Raw genomic sequence first — 25363 nt, 5'->3', positions numbered from 1 at the left:
CAGTGGTATAGACTACACAGTTAGAACAATTTCACTTCTGGCTTTGTTATCACAGCTCCATATTAAATTATGCTGACCCAGTTAAAAATGCAGGCAGGGGGCATGGGTTCCACAGTACAAGCAACAGATCTACCAAAGCAGTCAAACAAACTTACAGTGTGTCTGTACACTGATCTGATACTCCAAGACAGTTTTATTTCATTTGATTATTATTTGACCTGAAAGGTATTTAGTCCTCTTTTAGGGAAACACTATTATTTTGCAGAAGGTTTTAAAACTTAGTTGAGATTCTCTGTGTGCTGCAGAAACTTAATATTATAAAGTTTCCTTTTGGCTTGTAACCTTTAACACAGCACTAGGTACATCAGAAGTGGAGTGCAGTATTTATGCTACTGTATTTTATACCATAATCTGTCTGGGACTCATGTTCCTCAGGGTTCATAAAGACCACTGAAGGAAAAATAGTTTTTTTGCAGTTGGAGCTGCCACACTTATTTTTTTTAATCCTCAGTTTAAGGCCCCTAAAATTAAGACCAGCTGCTTTTTGTTAACCAATCTGTGGCAAGATAATTCAAATAGCTGAACCTGGCTAGCCTCAGCAAACTGGATGAGTGAGATATCTACCGTAAGTCTTTTACTTGGTGAGTAATGACTCACTGAAGTCAGACACTCATGCCAACATGGAAAGCCACAAGCCTCCAATTATCACTGCTCATGATGCTGACTTGCCTGAAAGCCCTATGGAAGCAGACAAAGGTGCCCATCCACATTGTCCACTTCTACTGCTTCAAAAAATCTTGGCAGAAAAGCAATTGTTGTGCTTATTTCTTACTAGCTCCTTTGTAAGTATATTCTTTGAGGTCCCAATATCCTCTTTGCATTTGTTTAATCTCCATACTGAGCTACTACCAGCAAAGAAGTGAGATGTGAGCACCCATGTTTTAACTCCCATATACCAATTACCCAGTTTACAAGTACAGACATATCAAACGATCCTCTGGAAGCTGGACTTGAAGCAAGTTAGTTGGCGGCATTCAACACAAATTGCACCAATAGTGAAGGACACAAAGCAGTCTGGAATACAATCAACATGTTTTCTACTGGTTTTATATAGAATAAAAGAGCTGGAATTCTCTATTTGACATCAAAACTCAGCTGGGGGAAGGAAGACAGAATCTAGATTTCCAGTTACTGCTATTGTGTGAATCAAGGACATGGTATGTAGTGAAAAGTTTTACAGCATTTCCATTCAGATATAGACCTTAAAACACTGCTAACCCCATCTTTACTGATATCAGACCCGAGGCTGCAACACACCCATATGGGCTCCCACTGAAGTTAAACTGAAGTTTCCAGGTAATCCCACAGCATCCAAGCTAAACTTACCACTGCACAAAACCAACAGGCAGGCAGGCAGGCAGCAAGAATCACCAACTAATTCAAAGAGAGTGGTCCTAACAGGGCAAGGAACCTGTCCATCATCATCATCATGGCAAATCATCCATGTAGTATTCCAAAGAGCACTGGCAATGCAGTCACTGGTATCTTCATTTTGACAAGGGTTCACCTTGAAAAACTTAACAGTGGAGTTCAGTCATTTCCGCTGCAGCCAAAAAGAAACTACTGGTCTGAAGGACACCTATATTAAGGTTTTCTTCTTCTCCTGTATCTTTTGTAAAGAGAAGAGCATACTGAATTTTACAATGCCTTATCTGAATACTGAGATATGCCATATAAGCACCAAAGAAAGTGGATAACCAAGATAGTCTAATTACAAGTCATTCCTATTCCTACTTTTTTTAGGAAGTTAGAAGATTAAGGCTTCTTGACACACTAAATCGGTACACGGATTTGAAATATGGTAGTTTTATGTTGCAGGAATATGCTTTTGCTGGTACACAAATTTCTAAAAAGATACTTGTTATTTTCCTGTATTGCATGAGCAGTGTAGATGTTTCAGAGTTTCCTGGAAACAGAAGCTTAGCCTGTCTTTGAGGGAGAACAATTGAAGCACCTACTGACTCCTTGGTCTCTCCTAAGACACAACACCTCTGTCCTCTCCTAGAATTTCTAAGCAAGCATCCCTCCCATTCCCTTATTGAGGAGGGAAAGTACAAGATTTGTCTATCGAAGCAGAACACCTCATTGTCAATGCAAAAGAGCAGGAGTTCCTTTCCTCCTCCACAGTCTAGAAGACCAGAAGAGTCTGAAGAAGAGTCCAAAAGACCAACTCAGAGGCACAGGTTCATTTTTTTTACTAACGGATGTTACCAGAAACCAAATCTACCACTTAACACCATTTTTCACAGACAAGATACCACATTCACCTGTGTACAGGACATGAAAACAGCGGAGCAAAATTACTACTTTTCATAACTAGGTGCAAACAACAGACTAAAATTCTGATCGTCAGATCAACATAAAGATTTTAATAAATTCTTTCAAATGTAATAGCTTTTATAAATTGCAGATAACCACTTTCAAGGAACTAATTACAAATTTAAGTGTTTGGTCAGAAAAGCCTCACAGATTTCTGGGGCAAATGCCAGAAGACAGACATTCTTAGGCTTGCCAAATATTTATACTAGTTTCCCTTAGGAAGAAAAAAAAAATAAGAAAACCTACTATGCTAAATACTAGCCAGATATCTTCTTGTGCAATCTATGTTTGAACAAAGACACTCTCTCTTCAGATACTTAAACAGTCTTCAACTGTAATATCAAAGTACCTCAATCATTCTATGAATCTATGACGTGTTCATAAGCACCTCCCCGAAGTGAGGAAAACAGTTCTGTTATTCCATCTATAAAATGGGAAAACAATTGCAATTTGCATACATTCAAACGGCGCCATGAAAAAAACAGCAAATCAAGTCCCTAGGGAGCTAAGCTATATTCAACCACAGCAAGCTTTTTTGGTATAATATTACATGGCTCAAATGAAATCAGATTTTCTTTGGTGTTTTTGAAAGATATAATCAAAAGGCAAAAGAAGATTAAACATGTGCTAGCTGCCTAATTAAATCTATGAAGAGATCATCCTGCTCGGGATGCAAGAGAAAACAACAAACCCAGCTGACAACCCAGGAAAAAGATGAAGCATTAGGAATTAGCAAATACACTCCAGCAACATCCCACAGTCTTATGAACCCTGTCAGTTACCCCTCTGATTTAATCATTTCAATATCAGGAATTCTAGATGCTTCTACCTCACTTTTCAATGTGACATAAGCACTGATTCCGTGTTTCTATCATTTGGACATTTTGGGTACCATACTTTTCTCCCTGAGGATACCTTCAGTTTCTCAAAATTCCAATTCATACATCCTAAATAACAAAAGCATTGGCTAGCCTTAAGAACTCGCTTAGATTACGAAAAGCAGTCCAGTTTCAACGAACAAGAACCAAAACAAAACCCCTTTGAACCTCACCGCTAAACGAAGCCAGTAAAACACAGGTTACATGGAGCACTGAGGTATAGTGAGCCATACCCCTACTGGCAAGGGACATGGGAAAGGAGTACTGCCATATCCAACTCGGGATGCTCAAAGGTGCTGTCACACTGATTGCATGGGTCAGAGCTCCTTAAATATCTCTTCTTGTCTGGAAGGTTGCTCCACACTGCTGTTCAGTCGGTGATATGAACACTACACGTTACCAGCCAACATTCTTCTTGCATGCCAGACAAACAGTGGTTAACAGGATCCTGCTGCTCGTAGTAGGGTTCTCTCATTTCAGGATTCTCTCCTGGAAAGCCCTCTCTATATCTGGCTGCAAGTCACATTTTCATTGCAGAGAAATCACTACCACTAACTTTGCAACTAACGTTTTGTGTGCATCAAAAGTGAGAGACCCTGATGTCAGAAAGCTGCATGCAAAGACAGTATCTGCTTTAGGGTGACTTTAGCTTACCTGAGAGAGATGTGACAATGTGTCTCTGCATAATTTATCAACTTTCTGACTTACACTGTACTTAACTAGGAAAAGGCAAGGACTAGGAGCTTCTGAGAACTGCAAACCTGAAACCTGATGCTGCACCTGATCAGAAATCCCCTACTACACCTCTGAACACCAGGCCACCCTAGCACCCTGTCTGACCACTTTCTCCTCTTGCAGTGGAGCTTGAACACTCAATAAAATACATCTCCATCAAGGCTAATAAGTCTTGAAAGGAAGCTACTACTCCAAGTTGATTTTTCAAATCCCTTATTCTGTCACCACCTCCAAAGTCCACCTGTTACTGGATTTGACAATAACCAAGGTTAAAAAAGCACAAGAAGAGGTCCTCAGATGATAAGACTTAACAGCATATGAGGGAAATGAGTAACTCAGTAACAAGTGTTTGAATGGGGAAGATAGTAATTTGTCTTCTGTTCTGCAGCCATTTGTACAGTATATATTTCTATTCTGTACTTGCTGTATTAACACACACAAAAACTAAGTGTAACATTTGCTTAACCTGAGAAAGGAGACAAGTGTCAGGTGACTCAGGAGAAACAACACGGATGGAGCCTCCCCAGCAGATTAAATGGTGTTAATCTGACTGTGAAGGGATAGCAATCCAACAGTTAAATACCACTAGACAAGATACACCTTCTCCCCTTCACACTGACCTCTTTGAGCCACCACTGGTCTTCTCCAGATGTGAAGGGCTGGCTCAGGAAGCTAAGGAAGCAGAAAATTAAAGAAACATGAAGAGCTTTGCAACCAGTTCACTCCAAGGCACAGACAAACGGTTCTGATGCAGGAAGAAACTAGTGCTTTTGACTATCTATGTCAAATTTTGTGAAATGGAATATAGAGCCCAGTTTCTGCTAGTACAAAAGTAATCAGGAGTACTGCTGCCAATTCACTATCAGAATTTCACAGCGCCAGGTATTTTGGAAACAACTGACGAACTCTACTCCTGGAAAAGATACAGGTTTTACATTTCTTTTTCACTTCAAGTCAGTTCAGTCAACAATTTGTCTTCACTACTTGATGACATGCCCCATCATCTTCAACTACTTCACTGCCTCTTCTAGCCTAATGCTGTAAATTAGATGCCTCATTCCACTTCTAATCCCACAATAAAAACAAATCTGATCACTTACTGGTAGCTGGCACATCCTCCTAATTGCTGTCTTTTCATAAAACACAATTTCAGAGGACAAAACGTCCTGCTTGGATTTGTGCTGGAACTGTACAAATATTATGAAAGCCTCAAAGAACTTAGGCAAAAAATGGTTTAAGAGCTCTTTAAAAGTAGTACGACAGTTACACTGCTACCAACTTTGACATTCTACAAATTAAAAATCAATCCTTTGATAAAAGAATCTTTAGAGATACCAGTGCCACTGCTGTAGGTGTTAAAAATACACAAGAATGAAGAAAACCAAATTCTGTAATTATGGGAAGATTATCAGAGGCTTGGTATATCACAACAGCAAACAGCAATAATTGGGCCTCAATACAGCCAGCACAGATTCCAATCAGCTTATGAAGATTACGTTCATCATGAGATGTCATCTCCAAATTGCACTCTCCACAGGTATATTTGAAATAAACAATGACTTCCTAATGTATCTGTGTATTTGAACCTTTTAAAATGCAATGGATTCAATTGAATTTGGACCTTGAAAACATTGGGCAGTACATCTAAGTGGACTCAGCAGGTGGTTTTTTTCTGCCAAGAGTCACAAACATTGTACCATTTACCTGTAGACTAAAGTTTGGAAAATTCTGGAGAAAGAGCAACCAAAGAGGCTTCCCACATCTGTATCTTACTTCCTACCCACATAATTCTTTCCAAGGTACAAATGCACATCTCTGTTCTCCCAAGAGTATATATAATGGTCTTATAGGGTAATAAAGAAGCTGCAGGAGTTAGAAACTCTGCACGAGAGTATTGGATCTTGTATTACATCCAGTTCCCAACAGAAAGCTACCTGACACCTTGTGTTTTCACTTAACCTACTGAGACTCAAGAAGCCAATGAGCCTATTCAGACAGCAGGTCCACAGTACCCTAAAACTAGCTAAAATCAGCTGTTACAGCCCAACCTCTTCCCAGTATCCATTCCTGCGTCAGCAAAGTGAAACAGAGCTGATCTAGCTGTAAAAGTGAGCTCTTGAAAGAAACTGGATCGTTACAAAGTAGCTGGGAATAACAGGATTTCTGGGACTGCTACAACCTTTATTTGTTTCATGAAGTGTCGGAGGAGTACAGAGAGACAGCAAAAACACTAGTTAGCGCAGAACAGCATGAAGGAATGAGCTGGCAGCAGCATGCTGGCTCATTCACTAACACTGCGCAGCTACGGTACCACCACTGCAAAAAGCCTTTGACACTTGACGGGAACGTGGCTTTAAGTCAACCTGTACCTTTTCTCAGATGCCCAGAGATTGTACAGATTTGGCCTCCCCAGAATGACGTTCCTCCACTTGCAAAAAATGTCACAGTGAATTCACAAATGCGAATGAATTCAAGCATCCTCAAGAACTAGATCCTCGCTGTTAGCAAAGCAGGAACAGTAAATACACTGAAGCTGCTAGAGCTGATGATGGAGATCTGGGCTAAGCCCCGTTTCTTCCTCTCCCTCATTTGGGGTCAGGATGCTAAAGGTACAGAATAAAAATGTATCCTTCAAAGTTCCTGGTCTCAGAGGTGATACAGACCAGAAGCTTACACAATTGCCCCCAAAAAACTGTAACTGGGGAAAAGACATCAGTGGCCAGGACCTCTGAAGCTTAAAATCAAATAGGGCAGGAGTAGGTGAAAGATGACAGAGTGGCTGTGTTTCCTTTTGGTAAATAGCCCTCAACAAATTTCAGAAGGATAACCCTAGAGCCTAAGCAACAGAAGTTCAAGGACTTGTGTTCTTATGACTAGGGGTACGACAAGTATACAAAAGGGATATTTTAATCCCAGTTTTTAGGTTATAACACACTAACTCCTCATTAGGTTTGGGGAGTTTTTTGGTTGGTTTGTTTTCTTTCACATGAGCGCATATGAAGTTTTACTTTTGATCTATTGTGCATTTTGCATACATGATCGCAGTCTCATTATATCACACACAAAAACCCCAGCAAGTCATGCAGACAGCCCTACAAATTATAACACCCCTGTTCATCGAGAATTTTTCCTCAGTTTCAGTCAGGGATGCTGACTAATCCTGACAAAAGAAACGGGCTGCATTGTTTGATCCATCACCTTAAACATCAGAACTGTGAGTCAACAAATGGGTGCCTGCTATTGTAATAAAGAATAAGCAACACTTCTAATACAAGGTGATCGAGGAGTAAAAAAGGCTAACAACGTTGTTACTAGGCAAAAAATAAAGCCGAAGAACCGCAAAAATCAGAAGATTCAAATTAGGTTTTCTAAAGCTAGGCTAGCTTAGATATCAACATAAACAAATAAACACAGCAGTTACAAGGGGTGTTACAAATTAAGTGATTGCAACTGTTTAATCTTGTCCTGTAAAGCCTCAACTGTACTGGAAAGATCAGTGCTGTCCACTTAGGAAAAACCACCGAGACTTAAGACTACATGCCCATGACCAACACAGAAAAGCCCTCTCTTTGAATGTGCAACAATTAAAAAATCTCTTTCACATATCTGGAGAATATAGAATTGAGAAGGTTGTGAGGAGAAAACTGGCAGTTATTTGTCCAGATGAAGCCATGAGTGTCTTGGCTCCTTACTGATCAGCTCTGCAGGTTCTGGTTAACTTTGCTGCTAATCACGTCAGCACCTATAAAAACAGAAGAGCCTCACTAATAAAAGCAAGAACAGAAACTCTCATTAAGTGAGGAATACTTAATGTCTGGCATTTGATTTTGCTATTATCTCTTTTGGGGGCTAAATACTTTTTGGAAGTATTAATACCTCAAAATCAGAATTCCAGTTCTATACAGACAACTCTACCCCCCTCAAAGAGGAAGCCAACAAAGAGGTACGAAACTTCCACTCGAACTTGAAGCTGAAAAAAAGGAGAGCGAACCTGTGCAGGTCAAGGATTCAGAAGCTTTGACTTCTGCTCAGTGGATCTGTTTCTTGGCTCTTAGAAAAGCACAATGAGAAGTTGGATAGGATACTGAGGTCTGTCATAACATAAAACTAAAGTACTTACTCATGTTTTGTTTCCCTTAAAGTTGCATTAACAAAAAGCAAAGACAATTATATGGCCCAGCAAACCCAGTAATAAAATATGAGTTAACTACAAATTAAAGGAGTAAGTATTTTGGTCTGCCAGAAGAGTCTGTACCCAGAGGGGATCAATAATAACTTACAAGTATTTAATAGAAGTCAAAGGAAGATTACTAAAGAATGTGTTCAAGCCTGATGAGTTCAAAGGCAGTGACTGTTTCCAAGCAGAAGGTGACTCAAGTGTCACTGTTTTCAAACTGAAGTTGAGAGCATATAGCTTTGAGTATTTTAAATTTTCCAGAGGATAAAATCTAGATATCAGACCATGATTTATTATGCCATCATTCTAACCACTTCATTTCCTTTGGTGGAATTTGACAAAACGTGAAGATGCAGATCAATGCCAATGATAGTACCGATGCCTCCTGATTTCTGAAGTTAAGTACAGAAAATTGGAGGCAGGATCTCTATGTAAATCTCTTTACTGCAGCACAGGGAGCAAAGCAAGTGTAGTTAATTGCTGACAGTTGGGAATTAGGTATATTTGATTTAGAAAATAAACACTTTGTGGAGAACTGATAACTTTCACTACATAGAGACAAACTGTCCAATCAGCAGGTCAGTCTGTGTATCAGTAGCTCAAGAGAAGCACAGTAACTGATGGCAATTATATAGCACTGCTGTACTCCTTCATTCTCCACTCTAAACTTAACTTACATTGTTTTACTTTTAGAGACTTAAGTTAGATAAAAGTTTACTCAGAAGAGTACTTCAAACATGAACTTTTAAGGAAGTACCTTGATCAGAAAAGAGTCAAAAAGGAGGTGGAGCAGAAAAATGCAGACATTTAATACAAATAAAGTTGTTCTGAAAGATGCTGACACACATCCAATCTTTTATGGACTAAATGAACCTAAATTTTATTTTAGCATATCTTCATGGGTATACAGCTTTTAAATACTTCTGCATTTTATCTGTTTGTTAACCCCAAAAGAAAGATGCTTCCTAGATTCTAACCCTTTTTAAAAAGCGTGGATGAAAGCTTTAACCATATTAACACTACTGGAGCTATCTACCCATCTTAGGCTCCAGCCATAAAAAGGAAGTCAGTCAGCACACTGGAAGACAACCCTAGGGGATATACTTCTCCATAACAGCAAATACACTACTCCAAAATAATTACTCCCCTTCAGGGGGAAATGAGAGCTAAGCTACCTTAGCTGGTCTGGTATAAGTAATTTCAGTATAGCTTAGGCAGTCCTCCTTCCTCCCCATGGAGGCAGATATTTAACTCCCCTAGTCTCAGGCATGATATAATATAAGCAACCATGGATGACAGATCAGTTCACACTAGGCACGAACATACCTAACCTTTCCCTGTTTAGAGCTGTGATGGATTCAGGCCAGTGACTGAGAAAGCAACAACAAAGCCGGTAACCAATACGGGGAGATGAGACAAGGACAAAATGAATGAGGAGCAGCAGGAAGAGTCTCACTGGATGAGAAGGGGGAAAAGAAACCCACCACAACTCCTCCTTGCCCTGAGAGCCAACTGCTCAACAGAAGGATTGGCAATTTTTAGTTACTTTCTAACATTTACTAATGTTAGTCAGAAGTGTTGAAGTTATCATACTCTTTACATGCAATATTTTCTGTAAGAAATTCACCGTCACCAAGTTAAACAAAAATTAAAGACTACTTTACACTATGAATGTCATCTTAAAGACACTGCTGCTGCTAAGCCTGACCTGCATAAAATTGTCTCCACCCAAACAATAGCAGCAGAAGTGTGAATTCTGCTAACATACAAAATGTGCTTTCAGAGGACTACAATTCCAGTCCCACTGATTATAAAAGTGAAGTGATAAAATCAACAGAAGCATGAAAAACAGCCTCAGGTGAAGCCAAAGTAATTTGGCACATTTTTAGGTTTTCACTGTAGCGAATCCTAATCCGATTTCAATCCTAGCCTGATTTGAGAGCTCCCTCCCTCTTCCTTTCCTATTAAAGAAACTTAAACACGAGATTTGGGATTTCCTCCCTTTTCAACTGTGACTAGAACTGAAGATGTCTCCGGTAATAACACGCAGATTCGGAAGACCTCTGGAATACCTTCAGGGAATAAGCTTCCAATAACCCTGCGCCTCTCAAATTTGGGGGAGCAAACTACTACCCCATCAGCCTTACCGAGCACCACACTCCTTCCCGATTTAGACGGAGACGCCCAGCAAACCATTACTGATGTGCCTACCGGCATTTGAAAATAAAAGAAATAAAAATTAAAACTAAAAAAGGGGCTGAGTCGAGGCAGCACAGGGAGCAGAATCGGCCGGCATAGCACGCCGTAATACGGCTCGCCAGAGCGTGGGAGCGGTCCCCGGCACCAGCACAGGCCTCCGTGCGCGGCGGCGGCACCGCGGGGCGCGGGAGCGCGGGCAGGGCAGCCCCGAGCCCCGGCGGAAGGGCCGCCACCGCCCCGGGGGGCGGCACAAAAGGCGGCCGCACCATTGTCCGAGGCCCCAGCCGAGCCCCGAGCGAGTGGCGGGACCGGCAGGCCGCCGGGGCGGGCGCGGGAAGCGCCGCGGGAGGAGCGGGTGCCGCATCCCGGCGGCGCTGCCCGGGCCCCGGCAAGCCGGGCTGGCGGCGGAGGGGCCCACGGTCGGCCCAGCCGCGCCAACCCTTCCCCCCACCTCCGCCTCCCGCCGGCCGCGCCCGCCCGCCCGCATGACGGAGAAGAAAAAAAAAAACCCCTCGGGCGCTCCCCCCGCCACCGCCTCCCCGCGGCGAGCGCGGCCCGGCCCGGCCCCTCCTCTGGCGGCCGCCGGCGGAGGCGGAGGCCGGGCCGGGTCCCGCCGGCCCCACACGCACCTCCGCGTCGCGGCCCTTGTTCTTGAAGCTCTTGATGCGGTGGCTCTCCAGGCCGGCGGCGGCGTTCTCGGCCATGGCGGCTTCCCGGCGGCGGCTCCCGGCGGCTCCTGCGAGGCGGCTCCGGCAGCTCCCGGCGGCGGCTCGCGCGAGGGGCGGAGGGAAGCGGGACGCGCTCCGTGACGAGCGCGCGGGGGGAGCGGGGCGGGGGGGCACTGGCGCGCGCGCGCCGTTGCTGAGTGACTGGAGCGGGCGGGGAGGGCGGGGGGCGCGGACGCACGTGACGCGAAGGGCGGGCGGGCGTCGCCCAATCATGGCGCTGCCTCGCTGCCCTGGTCCCTCCCCCTCCCGGCCTGGGCCCCTCCCCTCCCCGCACAGCCCCGCGCGGCATTCTGGGGCGTGTAGGCCCGGCGGGGGCGGCCTCGCACGTGGAGCGGACGCTCCGGCCGCTGGGCTCCGGCTCGACGCCGGGCGCTGTGGGGCTCCGAGAGAACCCCGGGGGCGGCGGGGAGGGCCTGGCGGTGCTGCGCATACAGAATCAGAGAATCGCAGAATGGGTAAGGTCGGAAGGGACCACGGTGAGTCATCTGGTCCAACCTCCCTGCTGAAGCAGGGTCGTCCTAAAGCACATGGCACAGGATTGCATCAAGACGATTCTTGAATATCTCCAGTGAGGGAGACTCCACAACCTCTCTGGGCAACTTGTTCCAGTGTATGGTCATGTGCACAGCAAAGAAGTTCTTCCTCATATTCAGGTGGAGCTTCCTGTGCATCAGTTTCTGTCTGTTGCCTCTTGTCCTATTGCCTGTATCTTTGGCACCACCGAGAAGAGCCTGGCTCCATCCTCTTAACACTCTCCCTTCAGGTACTTATAAGCATTGATGATGTTTCCTCTCAGTCATCTGTTCTCAAGGCTGAACAGGCTCAACTCCCTCAGCTTTTCCTCATAAGAAAGATGCTCCAGTCCCTTAATTATCTTTTTTGCCCGCCACTGGACCTGCTCCAGGAGCTCCATGTCTCTTTCATACCCACAACACAGCACTCCAGATGTGGCCTCAACAGGGCTGAATAGCGTGCCAACAAAGGCACGCTACTGGCTCATGTACATACACTCCTCCGTGGTCTCGTGCTTCTGAGGGAGCCAGCACCCAGCCTACCCCATCAGGGTCATCCCTGACAGCAGGGCTGTGGCTGTTAGCTGTCTCCCCAAATGCACTCTGCAGTGACCCTGCTGGCAGAGCTCATGCGCAAGGGCCTCAGGCAGCTCTGCCAGCCAAGGGTGTGTCAAGGGTCTGCTCCGCACCTCCCTTTGCTCCCAATGACTACCCTCACGTTGCTGTACACAGCCTAGGAAATGCTGCACAACAAGCGCATAAAAAATCCCGGCGTCCCCTTTGGTGAGGCTGCTGTGCAAGCAAGCCCTACCTAAAAAAAGCAAATGCAAAGCTTTGCCAACATGGCCTCCATACAACATGTGCGTATGGCATAATGCAGAGCACAAAGAGCCTCTGCCAGCCCAACAAATCTTCCCCACACTGTCAGAATTACTGCACCATCACTCCCTAAGTTCTTGGTGCAGCTGTGGGGGTGGTTGGACAGACTGCAATCAGACTCAGGACCTCCAGATCAATGGCAGCCTGAGCACAGCAGCTTGGGTCAAATACAGTGCCTTGAAGTCACTGCTGGAATTTCCAGGCTAGAAAAGAGGATGTGTGTGGGTGATGTAGTTGTAGACAGTGGTAAGCATTGATCTAACACTTCCCATAATGCAGAGTGTTATTTCTTTGGAAGAAAAGTATCCAAGAAAACCAAGATCCCAAAATAAAGAAAATATATAATGTTCAAATTTAGCTCATCTTATACCACATCACGTTCTGCAACAGACCCTTATGGCTATATATAAGCTTTTCACAGACCTCTTTCAGAGACTCTCCCTCTAATTGACAGCTCGGCTTTTTAATTGCCTTCCCCCAACCCCTCTTCATATCATTCAGATGACTTTAACTTGTAACTTACAGTTCTGGCAAAACAAGGCTTGCAGCCTGATGGAGATGAGTAAAAATCTAGAAGACTAATGCTCTTCTTCACTGTCATTCAGCTGTGTGCCAAATGTTCTTATCTAAGGGATCAATATAGCATTTCCATCCCTCGTTTCCAAGTACTTTGGGCTCCCAATGCACATTCCTCTGTGTCTTTTCCCAGCAGCTTATCGGGGTGTGCTGCTCCACTGTTGCTAGCAATGGAAGAGAAGAAGGAGCCAGTGGCATGCAAAGCCTAAATGGCATGACCCATGTGACCCAGTGTTTGTCAAGACCACTAATGTCAGAGATGGTTTCTAGGCTCTGGCACTTGCTGTTTTGAAGCAGAGTTGCCCCCAGCTGTCCAGCTGTCTTCAAGAGACCTGCTAAAGCAGATTCAGCAGCTGAGAACTTTGTTTTACCCACCAAGGGAGGTGGCCGTACCTGCCAACTGGGGCTTACTCAGGTCATTAAAGCAATGCCAATATGATCCCTGCTAGACAGGGGTGCTGCAGTTATCCTCTGGAGGAGTTGCTCACCAGTACCATGAACAAAAGAGTGTTGTTCATCACCACCTAACATAATCTGAGAGGTAAAAGGAAACGTGCAACTGAAAAATCGAGTGTCTCCAGACTGGGACAACTCAATTTACCAGTCCATAAATATATACCCATTCCACTAGGTAGGATTTATACGCTCTGTGGTCTTTTCTTTCCCATTCCTTCCTATCCATGATATAATCCTTTCAGTTTCTATAGTGCATTTCATTAGTCTTAGTAGACACTCAGGAATTGAACACCTCTTAGGCAGAGCTACATGGAAGTTTGCTTGGTTTTACTGCCTGAATAAAGCTTCTTGGTGGAGCTCTTTACTTGATAATTAAAGCTGCATGTACTCAGGGAGACAACATTTTGATGCAGTTAAGCAAATACTACTTTTTGGCACTGTAATTAATAGATACTAATAAAATACAAGTACTTTGCTTCTTTGAAAATAGAACAAACCATGTGGTTCAGGGTGGCCAATCTTCTTCACCCTATGAGTTTCATATCAATGTGTTCTTGTTACCATGACCTGCAAGACATGCATCAGGGCCACAAGCACATTAATAGGATTTAGTCACCCTGAGCAGCCCCCCACATGCCATTTCAGCCTCCCGCCCCAGCGTTGCTGCAATGGTGCCAGTCTCCAGCTCCACTGCAGCCCTGGCCCAAATACGCAGGCTGATGTACTGGCTGAGCTGAAATGGGCCCGGGGTGATGGGAAAGAGTGAAGGGGAGCAAGAGAGGGTGGTTAAGGCCAGCGAGGTCTGTGGGTGCCTTCAGTGCCCTGACAACATAAACTTTGTAGCTTAAAGAGCTATGGGGAGGAAAGATCTTTTGTAATTCAACGATGTGGGACAATAAGAACTTTTCATGTGTCCCATTACTGAACAGAGTTGAGCAGTGCTTGTTTCTGGGATGACCTGTTGGCTTCAGCAAAATGGAATGAACCCAGGAGGTGATATTGCCATATTTTGGGAAGTGCACATGGTCAGCTCAGGAGTCCATCCTGCAGTTCCAGAGTCAGAGGTTTGCAGTCAGTGATTTTGTCTGTATCCACCAGTCAATACAGCTTCAAGAAAACCAGCATGTAAAATAAATATAATGAACCTGAGTCATGTTCTTGCTGGCAATCTCTGCAAGAAGGATTGGGGAGATTTAGGTGCAGTGCTTTAAGATGCAGTCCCACCCTGCTAATGGATGTTATAAGGTAAGGCAGGATAGACAAATGAAATGTGTCAGCTCCTCAGTCTCTGTTCACAGCCGTGAGCAGCTGAAATGAAGACCTGTGGGGTGAAGGAGGTGTGGATGCCTCCCCAGCAGAGGAGCGGGGTGACTGGCAAAGTGCTATCATCTTAAACCACTGCTGCTGACTTGGCTACAAACCACCTGTCAAGAACAGTCTGTAAAATCATGCAACCTGTAATCACAGAAAGGTGCAAGGATTGCTACGTAAGCTTGAGTTGTTACCTAAACCATTCATGGGTCTTGTGTCTTGCTTGCCCATCTCAAAATGAGATACCTATGCATTTCTGTTTTGGGATGCACAACAGCTGTAACCACGTGTTACCATTGACGCGGCAGAGCGAGAGAAAGCCTGTTTTCCTACAAAATTATCGGCTGCTCATGTGCTCTCTAACTCTCAGCAGATGTTAACTTTCATGCCTTGCTTTCCAGTATCTGTTAGAGACAGCATGACTGGCACAGGCTCAGACACTTGTGTGGCTGGGGTCCCTGCCCTGATCATCTGTAGCTGTCCCCACTCTATGTATGGCTCTACAACAACTGGCTAAGCAGTGTCTCGTCAGGTGTTGCTCTCTTACAAAAAGGGGTGAGTAACACATAAAGTAAATTAAAGCAATGCCTTAACACTCATTTTCCCTTAAGATACAGGTATTTTTTCGATGAGACCATTAATGCACGTTTGCAGTCCTCTCCATCACTGAAGTAAAAAATTTGTCTTCATGGGAAAAGGGTCATGTTTTTACCTCATCGTAACTAAGGCTTAGTAATGAATGTGAAGTAAATCCTGGTAAAGACTCCAGCTTTGTGAAAGGCTGCCAAGAAATGTCGTGTGAGCTGAGAGGTAACAGGCATGGAATAGAAGCCCATGGTAAGTTGCTGTGTACAAAGATCCACACCCCCAGGTCAGGAAACCCCTAATCTGAAAATGGTTGGAAGCTGGGAAAGTGATGGGGGAAACATCACTTTTTTTCTTGTTCTTATGCTTTTCTTAATACATTTGCTTACTGGTGACTGTTGGAGATGCAATATTGATTAAGACAGTCTTTTGGTCTGACCCACAGTAGTCCTTATATTCACAGCAGAAAGTTAGTGCTCAGTGAACCATGTCAGTATGAATCTGATATCTGAATATTTTCAGAGTACAGTGGGGTCCTCCAGTTTCAAACCAGTATGTTATGGGTGTCACCTGGCTGTCCTGTTGCTGCTTTGTCCCTTTTATGCCAGGGTCTGAGTTCTCCAGTCGTCCATCCTGGGGGCAGCTTACCGTATGCCAGACTCCAGTCTGAGATGAAAACAGCTGCTTTTTTTGGAAGAAAACTCCAGCCATAAGTTAGAGTGGTGCACATAAGAAAACCCCCTCTGGCTGCAGTGGGGCTATGTACCTCATCAAATTGGCTCTCTGATGTCCTTTCCCAGTCTTTCAACAGTGTGTCAGCAGACCTGACAGTCTGAAATACCTCTCTGCAGCAGTGCACCTTATCCTGCTATAGGCAGAACTTTGAAAAAAACAAGCAGCTCCTGTGGGATGTCAGGAGATGTGGGACTGGTACAGGGCTCAGGGAAATGAGGGCCCTCCTCAGCATAGCTGTGCCAGGACCAGTCCCAGAGAGCTGTCCTTTCTGCTGGAAGAAGTCACTTCTGGGAGACAACACAAAGAGCTGGTGAAGGAGGCATGAGGCTGGCTTTGGAAGAACCAGTGAACAGTCCAGGGTCAGCATTTATAAATGCCTCGTTATCTGCAGATGAGGAACAGAAGCATTGAGGGAGCAGCTGGCTAGTCTGCTAGCATTTTCAGAATCTGGGGGACATTGTTAGTGAAGGAGGAACCATAAAACCTCTGGTTATTCATAGGCCCTGTGTCCTGTCTGAGCCAAGTTGCTGTCCACTTTTACTGGGGGAATTAGGTTCTGCTCCTTCTGTTTCAGGGCATCGCTTTCCTTCTCCATTATTCCCATAGGAAATTGTAGGGTAAGTATGCAATATTTCCTCATCTTCTGCTGTTTCCCACAGTCAGGCAACTCCACAAAAGAGCCGGCGAGCTGGTGTTGAGGGTGACAGTAAGGTGGGCATGGAGTAGGGGCTTCATAGACAAGGACCTGCTGCTATGTTACCCAAGCAAGAAGAGCTTGGTTGGGTGACAGTAGCTGGTCAGTCAATAGCCCAGTCATCAGACAAGACCATAGTGATGAGGCAGGTCCCAGGTCACGTCTGGGTCCAGAGCGGTGAGTTATACAGCCAGGCACAGGGATAGCTGCAATGTAGTTCAGGCAGAGACCAAGAGCAAGAGCCCTACTTAAAAGCAGTCCATGAGACAAGGGGAGTGAGTCCTTGCCAAGGCTTCTCACAGCTTGTTCTCAAACAGCTCTTTGATTCAAGGCCAGGCAGCTGCACTGTCAAAGCTGGCCTTGGGCCCAGGCAGCCCAAGCCCCAGGAGGAGGGGGATGTGCTCAGGGCCCAGGCACCCACCTGGACCTGAAGGCATCCCTTTCTCCTGATGTCTGAGCTCTACACAGCCACAGATCTGGACAGTCATGGAGATTTACACCAGCTTTCCCAAATTTAAGATAGGTGATGATCAGAAGTAAGAATGTCTTCCTGCCCAGAGAATCCAAACAGAGCTCCTGAGATAGTCTGCAGAGCCATGGATTCATCAGCCTTCTAGGCTTTGGCCTTGGGATGCAGGTGCTCAGGAGGCTGGGCTGGGCTGTGCCACAAACAGCAAAACCTGATGGGCTCGCTGGTTTTTTTCTGGTAGGAATGGCTCTGGGCAGTCTTCTCCATGGCTCAGAGCCTTTAGCACAGGCAGCCTGGAGGTGCACTGGTTGAAGACCAGTCCCAGAGCCAAAAAGGGCCAGGAAATCCCTGGCACAGGCAAAGCTGCGCCTCAAGGAGACATCAAAGGAATGCATTTTAGAAAAGATCCCTCAAGACCTGGGAGTGACTGTCTGCAAGATGGCTCTCTAAATTTATGTTTCAAAGTGCATAATTCAATTGGCATAATTGGGAGTTTTGTCTTATTATCATGGCCCTGCTCCTGCAAGCCCTGTGACAACGGTCTCCCATGAGAAGTGATGGCCACCAGTGTGCGAATCCCTGTCTTTTCCCATATGTCTTCCTATTCCTTGCCTCGCTGCATCCTCTAGGCAAAAGGACTCCTCAAAGTCCTCATGCAAGCTGTGAAGATTGCAGCAAGGTAGAGAATGTCACAGCGGTTGAGGGAAAGCCTGTATTTGGATTCCTGGGACTCATGTCAGCTACCCAAAGGCCATGTACTTCATCCCGCAAGAGTTGTGGGCCTAGCTGAAGGTTACTGCTCTCCATCTATGAGGAAATGGCCCCTGGGATCACTGTCAGCAGCCACAGTGTGTATTTCAGCCTGCAAACTCTAGCATGAGGAGGATCCACCTGTCACAAACCATCTGGCCTCACCTTGAAGACTCTGGGTGAGCTTGGAGCAATCCTCTTGCAGCAGGGTGATGGTATTGCACATTTCTGTGTGGTCACAGTGTGGGCACGAGACGGACAATGCAGATCTGGGTGTGCTGTCCAGGCCTTGTGTTGGTGAGGTTCAGCAGGGGACAGGCAGGTCTGCTGTCACAGCCCACTCCTGTCAGCTGGCAGGACACATTGACCATGACCTGTCAACAGACTTAAGAAGGGGGAAAAACTCCTGGGAAACTGCAGCTGGAGAGCAGAGTGAGAATATGTTAGAGGAACTGTGACATATTAATAAAATACATGAATGAATTATACAGACCCGGCTAGCTTGGTTGGGGGTACTGAACCAAATCCTCTTTATTCAAATCAAACAACACCTTATATGCATGGATGCAAAGTAACATGTGACTCCCCTGACCAATCCCCATGGGGTATCTCACTGCCCATGTGTGTGGGAGTACTTGGGAACTACATCTCCCAGGGTGCTGTTTGGTACCCTTCCTGAAACCCAACTCTTACATCTCTCCTCTTCTTTTTTATTATTATGACGAAATACAGAACATTGCATATAACAGTACATTTTAAACTTTGTAAACCCCCTTTAACAATGACCACAGTGTCACAGTGATTCAGCTCACTGCCTACCTTGGTCTCTCAACAAACTTACTTATTTGAACTTTTATCTGTAATCCTTGAAACTTGCTTGACATAAATTTGAACTTTTATTTCATAAGGGTTTGCGTGTATTTGGGATAAACAACAACTTTATTAACCTGAGGGTTTTTGCATAATCGGGCAGAACATCGATTCCCACTTCCCCAAGGGCCTGCATGTAATTGGTAACCAGGAAAAAATCAACTCCATTTCAAGAAAAGGGCCCTTAGAGAACAAGTGTTGTGATGCAAATGTAATTTGTTCAAAGCACATGGAGCACGAAGTATCTCAAAGTCTACATACATACACGTTCACACAGTTTCTCTCATTCATACAGTTTTTTCATTCATAGAGAAGTGGCCACTTCACATTGTCTCCTCACACATGCATACTCAGAATTTTTATTATGTTTCTATTTAAATCACGTAGTTTGGGTTTTTGCAGTGGTTATTGGTTGTATGTTTCACAATCTGCCACTTCTGGTAATCATGTTAGGCAACTGTACTTGTTTTGAAAATTTGAAAAGGAATTAATATGAAGAATAGAAAGCTTAACAAACCTAAATGTCTTACCTGTTTATGCACATGCATTTTCTCTTTTTCCCCCCTTTTGTTTTTGAAAACCATAAGTTAATAAACTCAATGATATATACACAAGTTACCATCACAATATGTTAACATGACTTAAAACTTAGCATCTCCTGTAAACAACTAGACCAAGTTACCATCACAATAACACAGTATATAAAACGAGTTATCATTACAATATGTTAACACAGCTTGAAATTTAGCATCCTTTGCATGCAACCAGTTTTAAGTTGTCTGTGGTTTCTAGAATGCAGTTAATTTTCAGCTTTTGTCCATCCATTTCTGTTAGCTGCTTTTTGCCTTTAGTACAAACTTAACAAACATGTTAATAACAATTTAAACAGTCTCAGGTGGCTCGTGTGGAAGAAACAGACGCAGAGGTTAGGCAAACACGCGGTTTTTCTCTGTAGCTTTATCTAGGAATGGCCTTTTGAAGTAAAGTAGTACAAGTCATTTGATGGCTTTCAATGTCTTTTTACTTCAAAGTTGCCTTTTGCTGGAGTTTGAAGTAAAAGCAAAAAGTCATTTTATGCTTTTATTGTCTCTTTACCTCAAGGTTGAAGGCTATATGTAACTTCATGAGTTGCATGTTTTAATACACTTTGGCACTAGAAGATTTTGCACTTGCAAAGACAAAAGCAAGCATTCAGTGGATTCCATCATTCCTGGATATCTCAGGAATCAGAAAAGTTTTCTTCACTCTCACTGAAAGCAGTTTGTCTTGTTTGCTCAGGCAGGTGTCTAGTGTCCTGGTTTTGTGGAGACAAACTCAAAAGGCAATTTTAAGGGTTTTAGACAACAAAGAAAATCTTCCTTCCCCATAGTGATACAAGTTAAAACAGTTAATAAGAGTTAAACCGGGTGATGGGGGAGATTTCAGTTTGTTATGCTTTGTTTTCCCTCCTATAGGACAGGGGTTGGGACAACAAAATCTCTCTCCACCTAGTTGCCAAGAAACAAATGATTGCTATTATATAAGCACTAACATCTGGGTTTTTGAAAAGCTTCACTCTTCCCCCTCTCCTCGAGACAGGGGCAAAAACCTAAGAAAATTCACCTTCTTCAGCTTCGAAAGACTGACAGTCCTGCAAAGGGTTTTTGATTAACAGAGCTTCTATTAATAGATGTAAATATATTTAAGAATTTAACAACTTTAACAATTTCTTCAATTATTTTGGTTAGAGCTATCATAATTAGTTTTAACTCAGCCTCTTAGATAGTTATGACTCATAAGTAGCTACCCTTGCATTTTGCTGACACTAGGCACACCTTTTTGGGATAAACAACATCTGAATGCATTAATTAACAGGGTATGGAGATGCTCAAGAACTTTTTAAACATGTTAGTTGAACGAAATTGTCACAACAACTGCATCTATTCAGGTGTCTTTGAGGGCTTAATAACTTTAACAACTGTAACAGTCTTAGTAATTTAAACAAAGTCCTGGGGAACTGATGAAAAATAGAAACAAAACCTTTAAGCCGCAGTGTTTCCACCAAAGGTTTCTCAAGACAACATGTTCACTTAGCTCTGTGTGTTTTTGGAGGCTCACCGCAAAGTGCGGTAGCATTGAGTTGTGCAGAGGCTCACCTGAGCTATTTGCAGCTCAGCTTCGCTCTGCCTCTGCACAAAGGGTGTGAGCTGTCCTCTCGGCCCCGGTTTTTGCTACTTGTTTTCGACCGTAGACGGCAGAATTAGCCCCCCACAGGGGATCTCTTGTCGGCGCCGGGTGCGGGATGCTGTCTCCCTCTCTGCCCACAGCAGACCGTGCAGGGCTCTGCCGTTTGCCAGCAGCTTACATTGTCCTGGCCCCGGCCCCGCTCCATGCATTTCACCGTGGAAGGGGAGGCAGTTTTTTTGCCCTGGTTTCGGCGGCCCCGCTCCCGTCCCGGCTCCGGCGGAACTGCTCCCTGCCGCGCCGCTGTGGGGGGGTTTGCAGCGAGGCAAGGCGCTCGCCGCCCGTCCCACCCCGCGTCGGGGCTCCGCGCCGGCCGGGGCACCACCGCTCCCTGCAAAGCTGCAGCAGCACCGACTCCCACTTGTGGCTTGTTGCCGCTTTTTTTCCTCTGTGCCGCCTTTGAGCCCGTATAAGCGGCTTGCTGGTGCCGAGCTTGCCGTGCCGGCAGCTCGCACTGCATCCCGTCCTGGCACGGCGCGCCGCCTGTATTTCGGAGCGGCCCTAGCCCACCCCGCTCCCGCGCAGCCGGAGCCGCTATTCCGCGGCTTTTGCGCCGGGTTAGGACTGAGCGGGAGGTGTTCGCCCGTGGGTCCTGCGCCTCTGCGCCGCGGCACGGCAGGGACTCGACATGGCTGCGGGCACGGTCTCGGCACTCTTCGCGTCCGTTTCAGGAGCTGGGAAAACTGCTACTGCCGGCGTCCCGCCGTGCCAAGCCGGGTCGGCGCCCTAGCTACAAGGGACCCAGAGCCCCGCAACGCCGTGCACCGCCTTGGCATCGCCGCCACTGCCAACTCGCGTCGTGAGCTTTTTGCAAGCCCTGTGTCCACGCCTGCCGCGCTGCCGCCAGCCCGTGAACAGCGCCTCTTCAAACCCCGCGCCGCCGCTCGCTTGCAGGCGTTGTGGCTGTTGCCTATTTAAGGGATCTTGGCACTGCTTCTGCGAAGCGTTATCAAGTGCGAGAGGCTTTTTTAACAGCGCGGAGGCAGCGGGTGCAGGGGTAGGTCTCCGTCCCTGCACTGCATAAATGCCTGTCCTTTTTCGGAGGGGGCAAACCCGATTCCTTCCCAGTGTCCTCTGTTGTTCCACTGCTTAGCGGATCACGTTTTAAGCATGCTTCCTCAAGCTGGGACACTCGGCAAGCTAGCTATGGGCAAGATGATGATTCTCAAGCCACGGCGTGGCAGCCACGTGACTGCAGCGTGGCAGTGCCTCGTGGACTCAAGGTCTGTCTTTCCCTAACAATCACGCAGTCCATGCCACGTGCTTGCTCCTGCCTGCTTAAAAACTCAGCCCAAGTCCTTCGTTTTCAGGTCCTTTGCACGCGGTCCTCTGTCTGCACCTGGTTCTACTCCACCCCCGCGTCTGCTTGCTCCTATGTTTGGTGGAGTCCTTTGTTAGGGCTCTTGGGGGGAACAAAAGGTTTAAAGTTTTGCTCCGTGGACAAGTTTAAGTTTCTCTGTGAGATTTTTAAAGTGTCCACATCTTCTCTCTCTCTTTTTCTCTTGAGCAGTCTCTCCAAATTTTTTCAAAGCAGTTTCACTAAGGGTTCTACTTAACAGAAGTCCTGATATAATTATTTCTATCATTTCCCTTGAATTTTGACTTCTTACCTCGAGTTCTCTGTAGCTTTGCCTTTTCTTTCTTTCAAAGCAACTCTGCTCGGTCTCTCGTGCACAATACTTAGATTCTCGGAGCTCCACGTGGTCCTCTGCACAATGTCCCAGTTGGCTTTTCGCACTGGTTCCCGACGTCCTTTCTTTAAAGATGTTTTTTGTCTGCTTTTAGCTCGGTATATGACGTCTGACTTTTTTTTTTAGAGAGCGTTCCAAGTTTTTAAAACAAACCCGTCTGAACGCTATCAAAATTTTCCTTGTTACAAGGCAGTCTCTAATCACCCCTGATACAGGGTTCTGCCCCACGTTGGGCGCCATTTGCGACGTATTAATATAATACATGAATAAATTACACGGACCCAGCTACCCTGGTTGAGGGTACTGAGCCAAATCCTCTTTATTCAAATCAAACAACACCTTATATACATGGATGCAAAGTAACACGTGACTCCTTGACCAATCCCCATGGGGTATCTCACTGCCCATGTGTGTGGGAGTACATGGGAACTACATCTCCCTTCCTGAAACGTGACTCCTACAAGGAACAACTCTGCAGACACCAAGGTCGGTGAAAAAGGAGGGGTGAGGTGGTGCTCCAGGCATCAGAACAGATTCCCCTGAAGCCTGTGGTTCAGACCATAGTGGGGCAGGCTATGCCTCTACAGTCCATGGAGGACCCCATGCAGAAGAAGGAAGAAGGCTGTGACCCCCATGGGAAGCCCATGCTGGAGAGGACACCCCTGTCAGGACTTATGGACCCATGCACTTGTGATCCCATGGAGTTTTAGGATTTGGTTTTATTTCTCATTACTTTACTCTGATTTTACTTGCAATAAATTAATTTGCCTGAGTTGAGTCTGTTTTGCACATGACAGTAATCTGTGACTGATCTCTCCCTATCCTTAACTCAACCCATGAGCCTTTGTCCTATTTTTCTCCCCCTATCTTGCTCAGAAGGGAGAGTGATAGAGTGACTTGGTGGGCACTTGATGTCCAGCCAGGGTCAACCCACCACACTGTCACAGAGCATGATGACCCTTTTCAGATTTTGGTACATGTTAGCAATACACTTTTTCTCCTAAACACAGTTGCTGAGAGCTGAAGACTTACATCTGCACTGCAGGAAAAAGACATTTTTTTAACAGAAGTATCTCAAGGTGGAATTGCAGTGACACCAAAGCCTTCACTTGATCTAATTTCACTAACTCAGACTAAGATTTTTTTTTTTTAATAAGCAAAGACAATTTAATGCAAATAATTATGACAAACAGTGCAACAGTTTACTGACGAGGATCTGGGGGGCTTCTGGTTCCACTACCCCCACCCCCCACCTCTTGATCCCAGCAACACAATACGCATTTGCATGCTGCATGCATGTTGTGCAAACAGTGCCTCCCTGCACCCACCCCAAGCAGGCTGTTTCTGTCCCCGGTTAATGCAGCTCTGATTACAGCATCCTTAGAAAGGCGGATTTTCTTTTGTGTTCTCATACCCAAGTATTAACCTGCTCTGACATCGCTTCATTTGCCAGAGCTGATAGCACAGCTTGAGATCGCTTCACTGCAGAGATTACGCAGAAGCAGAAGCAGATTCCAATAACTTCTGTTCTGCAAAACAAGTTCTAGTTTCTACTCTGGTATAAGTTTGTATTTTATATATGTTTGTATTTTATATATGTTTGTATTTATTCTCTCTCTCTGTATAATAGCTCGTCTTCCTGCAGAGATAAGAAAGTCATAGATGCAGTTCTATGTGAATCTGGAACAAGAGAGACTTCCTTTTGCGTGCCTTGATAGAAGAAAATTCAGCTGTAGTTTTGATTCTGGTGCCAACACAGACCCACTACAGCTGACTACTGCCAGCATCTCCTGCTCCTTTAAGGAGGTGTTTGGGGTATTTAAATCCTGAAAACACATTTGGTACCAGGCTGTTATGAACAACATCTAATATCCTTCTTGTTTTGGTAACTACAATTTTTAAAAAGTCACCAAAGTGGCAAGTCTCTGTGCTTACATATTGAAGCCGGTTTCACATGATTATTGGCAGAAATGTCAATTTTATTTTAAAACCTCCTGTGATCTGATCTCAGGATCTATTTGGATCCTCAGTCCCCATGGCAATAGCTTCTCAAATCCTGAAAATAACAATATGCTATTTTGACTCAATAAACCAGATGCCACGTATGCATAAGGCTCAACATAAGGGTGCATGCTTGCAGGGAGGGGGTTCCTTTCAGTCATGAAAGTAAATAGCTGTTTTCCAAGTGCGTGTAGAGGTCTGCTCTACTTGGTCAGATGTGTCAAGTGAGGGAGGGACATTTTTCTTTGTCACTTTTTAAAACAGGCCTGCATCCCCCCTTTTGAATGGCTTTCTAATGATATCTGTTGTGGTGTACGTGCACCGGGAACCCACTAGGCATCACTCTTCCCAGCGAAAAAACACTGAAATGCTGCCACAGAAAAAGAGAGGGAGAAAAATGTATTCTAGCTTCATTTTGTATATTCATGTGTTCCCCAGGTGGACCAGAGCTGTTAATCAAAATAGGAGAAGCCTTGTGAGTTGTTTTGGTTAAGAATAGAAATTTGTTTTCATCT

General features: G+C 45.2%; 1 protein-coding gene across 1 annotated transcript in view; it reads right to left on the bottom strand.

Moving 5' to 3' along the window:
- Nucleotides 1-11182, bottom strand: part of KPNA3 (karyopherin subunit alpha 3) — a 51027-nt gene extending 39845 nt beyond the window's left edge. Inside the window, exon 1 of the mRNA XM_027721362.2 lies at nucleotides 10998-11182. Coding sequence (XP_027577163.1) covers nucleotides 10998-11072 — 75 coding nt within the window. The 5' untranslated portion in view covers nucleotides 11073-11182. The remainder of the gene's footprint in view (nucleotides 1-10997) is intronic.
- Nucleotides 11183-25363: the final 14181 nt, after the last annotated feature.

This window comes from Pipra filicauda, unplaced genomic scaffold (assembly GCF_003945595.2).
Source record: "Pipra filicauda isolate LSUMZ 115617 unplaced genomic scaffold, ASM394559v2 scaffold28_size6257848_pilon, whole genome shotgun sequence".
In the NCBI taxonomy this organism is placed as follows: Eukaryota; Metazoa; Chordata; class Aves; order Passeriformes; family Pipridae; genus Pipra; species Pipra filicauda.
Note: the sequence above shows the minus strand (reverse complement) of the source record. Positions and strands in the feature narration are given on the sequence as shown.